This window comes from Bos javanicus, chromosome 21, assembly GCF_032452875.1.
Source record: "Bos javanicus breed banteng chromosome 21, ARS-OSU_banteng_1.0, whole genome shotgun sequence".
Classification (NCBI taxonomy): domain Eukaryota; kingdom Metazoa; phylum Chordata; class Mammalia; order Artiodactyla; family Bovidae; genus Bos; species Bos javanicus.
Window position 1 is genome coordinate 644,807 of NC_083888.1, and position 5,930 is coordinate 650,736.

At 54.0% G+C, this 5,930-nt stretch overlaps 1 protein-coding gene across 1 annotated transcript; it reads right to left on the bottom strand.

The window, feature by feature from the left end:
- Positions 1-764: 764 nt before the first annotated feature.
- MAGEL2 (MAGE family member L2) lies at positions 765-5,233 on the bottom strand. The gene has a single exon (XM_061394184.1). It carries the CDS (start codon positions 4,761-4,763, stop codon positions 1,212-1,214), a length of 3,552 nt encoding a protein of 1,183 aa, XP_061250168.1. The 5' UTR covers positions 4,764-5,233; the 3' UTR covers positions 765-1,211.
- Positions 5,234-5,930: the final 697 nt, after the last annotated feature.

Below are 5,930 nucleotides of genomic sequence, written 5' to 3' on the forward strand. Positions count from 1 at the left end.
TGGTCCCCACCTCCCACACCAGATCCTGCACCCAAGGACTGACTGCCGGTTATTTAGTACATCAGCCAGTTTCCAACTGACTTCCCTTGTATGTTAGACCCCGGTGTTATCCCCCGTCTTCCCCCTGACCCACTGCGACCTGCATGATCTCAGTTCAATGAAGCCTGGTATTTCCTTTTCCCTGTTATATTTTGCAGGGAGCATCTTTCAATGCCCATGTCAATGTGTTGATTAAACTCATGGTTCCCTGAGGTGCTGGACACCCGCCACCCACCAGAACTGGCCAAGACCCCTTTGTTCTCCCCATGGCTAACAAACCTGGTACTTTGATCTACAGGCAGATAGATGGTCGTGGCTTTCCACATAACCTTAAGAAAATTTTCTGCTTCAAATTACAACCTTGTCTTGGTACTGACATGTCCCACTTAATTGATCTACTTTAGCCTTAGACACTCACCTACAAAATGGGAATAATGCCTACTTTAAAAGACTATTGTGATGAATCAGAAGGATTAAAAACCTCCTCTTGATTCACCTTCATTGATGTGTGAAGCTTTACTCTTGCTTTCATCTTACATTCCAACTCCCACTGCAATTACTGCATAATTACAACATATGTAGCACTGTTTTGAAAAAACAGTTCTGTCACCGTGGTATCTACTATTACTGGAAATTGTCTTGATGTTCAGCTGTATTTGGAGAGGATGGTAAAACTTGGCTCCCAGTACCTAGAATAAAAATTAGAATAAAGACAAACACTTCCATATTATGCTGAAATTATATTTATATATAGATATAGATATTTCTTTTTCTGCAGACAGCTTTTACTGATGAGTCATTTTAACATTCAAAGAATAGCCTATTTTGATGCTACATAATCTGTACCAGAATGAGATGGATAGCTTCTCAGTTCATTTCACAAAACCAGCACAACTCTGATACCAAAACATAACAATTATAACACAAAACAGAGAATCACAGATCTCAGTTAAAAATACAGATGCCAAAATACCAAATAGAACAATAGCCAGTTGAAATCAACACATGAAAATGTACAAAGCTTTGGCAGATACAAAAGCAAATTGAAATCCAAACTTACACACACAGAACTTGAACAGAAACACCAGAAACAAAACGTCCCCCCCACCCCACCCTGTCAGTGGCCTTAGGCCGGGGACCCAAAGGAACCATGAGATATCTGCTAAACAACATTAATGGGGAGGGGGGCTGCTGGTGGGGTCGTCGGTTTTATCATCGGGGCCAGACTCATCCTCATCCAGATCTTCAGACTCACACTCTGCCAGTGCTTCATAGTACTGGTATGGCCAGCACCGTGGATCTTTCTTATACAGCCTGGCCAAAAACTTCAGGACAATCATCTTGCTGGTTTCAAGGAATGCTCGGGGGCCCCAGAGGAACTCATGCTCTTCTGGCTCAGTAAAGGGGATTCGCCTGTACTCCAGGTACTTCTCCCTTACAAACACTTCGGTGATGAGCTTCTTTGTATTTCCGAAGAGACCATGTGTCTCCCGGATATTCAGCCCTAATTTACACAGAAAAGTAAAGATCAGGTCCTCCCTGACACAATTGCCTTTCATAAAGATGAGGCTCAGAACCACCATCAGGAGGCCTAACTTGGGCCTGTCCAAATAGGACACACCTGTGTCACCCTTTCTACCCTTGTTGATGAGAATATAAGAGTGGTTTTGGGGATCAATTTCCTTCAACTGGTAACCAAAAACACACTCCAGCTTGTGGCTAGCACGGCTGATGATTTCTAAGCACTCATCTTTATATTCACGGATGATGAATTTCACCATCTCCGAGCGCTTAATGGGCACCTTGGCTTGGTCCTTAACCAAGAGGAACTGCACCAGTGCATTTGCTCGCTCATCCAAGGGAGACAGTGGTTGAGTCTCCAGCTTGGGATCATATTGGGTGGCACCACATCCCTGAGCAAGAGTAGGGAGCTCAGAGATGATCAAGGACGGAGGGCTAACTGGGCTTTCCCAGAGACCCAGGGCCCTTGAGGTGCTCGGGCCCTCCCAGGCACTCAGGGCCCAAGAAGTGCTGGGCCCTTCCCAGCCACTCAGGATCTGGGAGGTACTCAGGCCCTCCCAGCCACTCAGGATTCGGGAGGTGCTTGGGCCCTCCCAGTCACACAGGAATTGGATGGGGGTTTGCACCTCCCAGTCGTTCAAGTCTAGACTTTCCCAGCGCCTGGGGGCCTGCCAGTGACACATGTTCAGCATCTTGCCACTACTATCCTCCTCTTCTGTATTCAGATGCTTCTTCTTCCGGGTGGCCTTGCCTGAGCGACGTGGTGGCTCAGCCGAGGTCTTTGAGGCCTCTTGAGTGATGGCCATCACTTGTGGGGCAGCTGCAGTCGCCATCAGGATACTGGGTCCTGCCTTGGATGCCTTTGAGGAATTCACATTGGGCTGTGGAACCCATGGGATTGCAGGCAGGGCCTCAACGCAGGCAAACGGATCCTGCAGAGTAAATGGCAGTGACTTTGGGGCCTCTGAGGTGGCAGATGGGCCCTTGAAGGCATTAGAAGAGGCAGGCTGGAACTGGGAGGTAGATGGAAAGACCCTTGGGGTGGCATTAAAGGTCTCAGATGTGGTAGGCAAGTTTTTCCAGGGAGTCGGCAGGTGTGCTCCAGCAGTTGGCATTGCCCTGGGAGCACAGAAAGTGCCACCGAAGATCATCCGGTCCTTAAGAGGAGCCTTGCGTTCCTTTGAAGAGGTCCTACGATCTTTTGAAGAGGTCCTTCGGTCCATAGAAGAAGCCCTAGATTCTCCTGATGAAGTCATCAATGATTTAGCAGAGCCCATGGGAAAATTTGCCCCTGTTAAGGGGGCTCCAGGCTGGCCCTGCAGGGCTGCAGAGGGGCCCTGCCAGGAGGGCTGGAGTTGCATGGATGGCAGCTCTGCCTGCGAGCCCGAGAGCTGGGCCTGCTGGGTGGGTAGTTGGATTTGCAGGGCCTTTTGGGAGGCGGGGGCCCCCTGAAAGGGCTGCTCCAGCTGAACCAGTGGTGGGCCCTGCCTCTGGGCCTCCTGTGTGGGCAGGGACTGCCAGAATTGCCCCTGGGCCTTTGGAGCCTGCCAGGCCAGGCTGGCCTGGGCTTGCTGTACTTCCTGGAACTCCATGGACGTTGGCATCTCCTGCGGCACTGGAGGTTGGCCTTTTGGTGCCTGCCAGATGATGGGTGGGCAGTGCACAGCCTGAGGGGCCGACAGTGGGACCGGTAGAGGGGCCGGCATCACCGTTGGGGGCGCCTGCGGGACAGCAGGAGGTGCGGTCGGCATCTGCGGTGCTGGAGGGGCTGTTGGCACCTGCGGGGCCGCCCGAATTGGCGGGGCCGCCCTCAACTGCGGGGTAGGCAGTCGAGTTTGCGGGGCCTGCCGCAGCGGTGGCGGGGGCGGCAGGGACTGCCAGAGAGGCGGTGGGGTGGCCAGGACCTGCGGGGCAGGGCGGATGGGTGGCGGTGCCTGGCGGATCAGTGGCGGTGCCTGGCGTATTGGGGGTGGGGCCTGGCGAATGGGCGGTGGGCCTGGGCGGATGGGCGGTGGGCCAGGGCGGATGGGTGGTGGCCCAGGGCGCACTGATAGAGGTGCCTGCCAAGCGATCGTCGGACCAGGCCAGGTGACCTGTGTGGTCGACCAGCCCAGGGGTGTGGCTGGCCAGCCTTGTGGTGGGGCCTGCCATCCTGGCGAGGTGGCCTGCCAGCCCGGGGGAGTGGCCAGCGGCGCCGGTGGGGCCTGTGGGCCCTGGGGAACCGGCGGAGGAGCCCTTATAACCTGTGACTGGATCTGCAGGATCAGAGGCTGAGCCTGTGGAGCCCAGGAAGCCATAGGCTGCGCAGGTGGGGCCGGCGCCGGTGGCTGAACTATCGGGGCTCCTGTCGCTGGAGGCTGGGTGATCGGAGGTCTTGAGCCTGCAGGATGGATCATCAGGACTCCAGGACCTGGAGGCTTGGCCATTGGGGCTCCTAGAGGAGGAGGCTGGGCCATCAGGGGTGCCGGAGGCGGAGGCTGGGCTATCGGAGCTCCCGGAGCAGGAGGCTGAACCATCAGGACTCCCGGAGTCAGAGGCTGGGGAATCAGGACTCCCGGAGCTGGAGGCTGCGCCATCGGGGTCCCCGGAGGGGGAGGATGGGCCATTGGGGTCGCCGGCGGAGGAGGAGGATGCGCCATCGGGGTCCCGGGAGGAGGAGGGTGCGTCATTGGAGTCCCCGGAGGAGGAGGGTGCACCATCGGGGTCCCAGGAGGAGGAGGATGGGCCATCGGGGTCCCAGGAGGAGGAGGATGTGCCATTGGTGTCCCCGGAGGAGGAGGATGTGCCATGGGGGCTCCGGGAGCCGAAGGATGCATCATCAGGACCCCCGGAGTCGGAGGCTGGGCCAGCGGGGCTCCCGGAGGTGGAGGATGGATCATCAAGACTCCGGGAGTCGGAGGCTTGCCCATCGGGCCCCCCAGAGGGGGAGCCTGGACCATCGGGCCCCCTAGGGACGGAGGCTGGGACATGGGTGCTATGGGGGCAGGCGGCTGGCCCTGCGGAGCCTCCCAAGCAGGCTGCGGTGCCTGCCAAGCGGCCAGTGAAGCCTGCAAATCAATCGGAGGTGGGTCCCAAGGGACTGGAGGGGCCCGCGAGGAGGCGGGCGGGGCCCGCATCAGAACCGTAGGGCGGCTATAAACCGCGGGCTTAGGGGCCTCCTCCGGGGGACTCGGATCTCCCAGATTCTTACTTAGCTGCGACATGTCCTTTTGCTCTGACAGCTGGTGAGCCTTTTCCTCCGACAGCTGCTGGGCCTTTTCCTCCAGAGAGAAGAGAATGCCTACGTGGCTGCTGAGAGGAGTCCTCCCTGCTGACTGGTGAATAGGAAGTGAGTGCCCTTAGCTCTGCAGCTTTCCGCAGTAAGGAGGAGGGGGGAAGGGGGCTCAATCCCGCCCCTTCCCCGCCCCCGACCACCACAAGTGGATAGTGCAGAGGGGCGTCTACCAGAAATCCTAGCCGACACAAGATCCCTCCTCACTCTGACCAGTCCCCAAATGCAGCCTGGTCAGATTCCCCATGGGTGAGTTTTCACAGGGGAGTGACAGGGACAGATTTATGTTTTAGAAATCCCTGTACTGCAGTATAGAGTTGGGAACAGACCACTGGGAACATGGAAGGTATCCAAGAGGGGGAAGATGGTGTGGTCTGAGCTCAGATACAGCAAAACGGGAGCCAGAGGGAAGAAAAGAAAATACACACACACACATACACACGAGCATATATATATATATACATATATATATATATATATATATATATATATATATATAAAGACTCACAGTAGACACCTATTATATTTTAATGTAAATGTGAAAGAGGAGGAGAAGTCCCGGGAAAGTGGATAAATTGCTAGGGTGGGTGATTCTTACAGGGACACACTGGAGGCTCCTAAGGAAGAGAAATTGATGATTATTGGGTGGGACATAGGCATTTACAGTCCTGTAGACCTGCCAAAGAGGATAGCCTGCAGACATTTTTTGTATAAAAGCTTGGGATTCAGAAGAAAACTGAATTGGGATCCAGATACTCTTCATGGAAATAGAGCTGCTGCAGGGATCGTGGTGCAGAAGAGTGAGATTTACAGTGAAATTACTGAGGTATATCTTAGAGCTTGCAGGCATTTTCAGACACAGGCAGAAAAAGGACATCCAAGAATAGAGAGATAAGGAAAGAGACACTGGAAGTTGAGATGTTCCAGACATCTATGAGAGATAGCATTTTTAGTATGGAGGGGGGTTGGAATTCCTGTGGAGTAACTGGAATGAAACAGCAAGGTAGGTTTCCTGCTGCTTATTTTTTAGTTGCAGAGCAAGAAAGAAATTATAACAATGACAACAACAAAAAAATCACTAGAGAATAATAAAATAGGG

Excerpts from the sequence above, each read along its gene's own strand:
- MAGEL2 (XM_061394184.1), bottom strand. The coding sequence starts at position 4,763 with ATGTCGCAGCTAAGTAAGAATCTGGGAGATCCGAGTCCCCCGGAGGAG.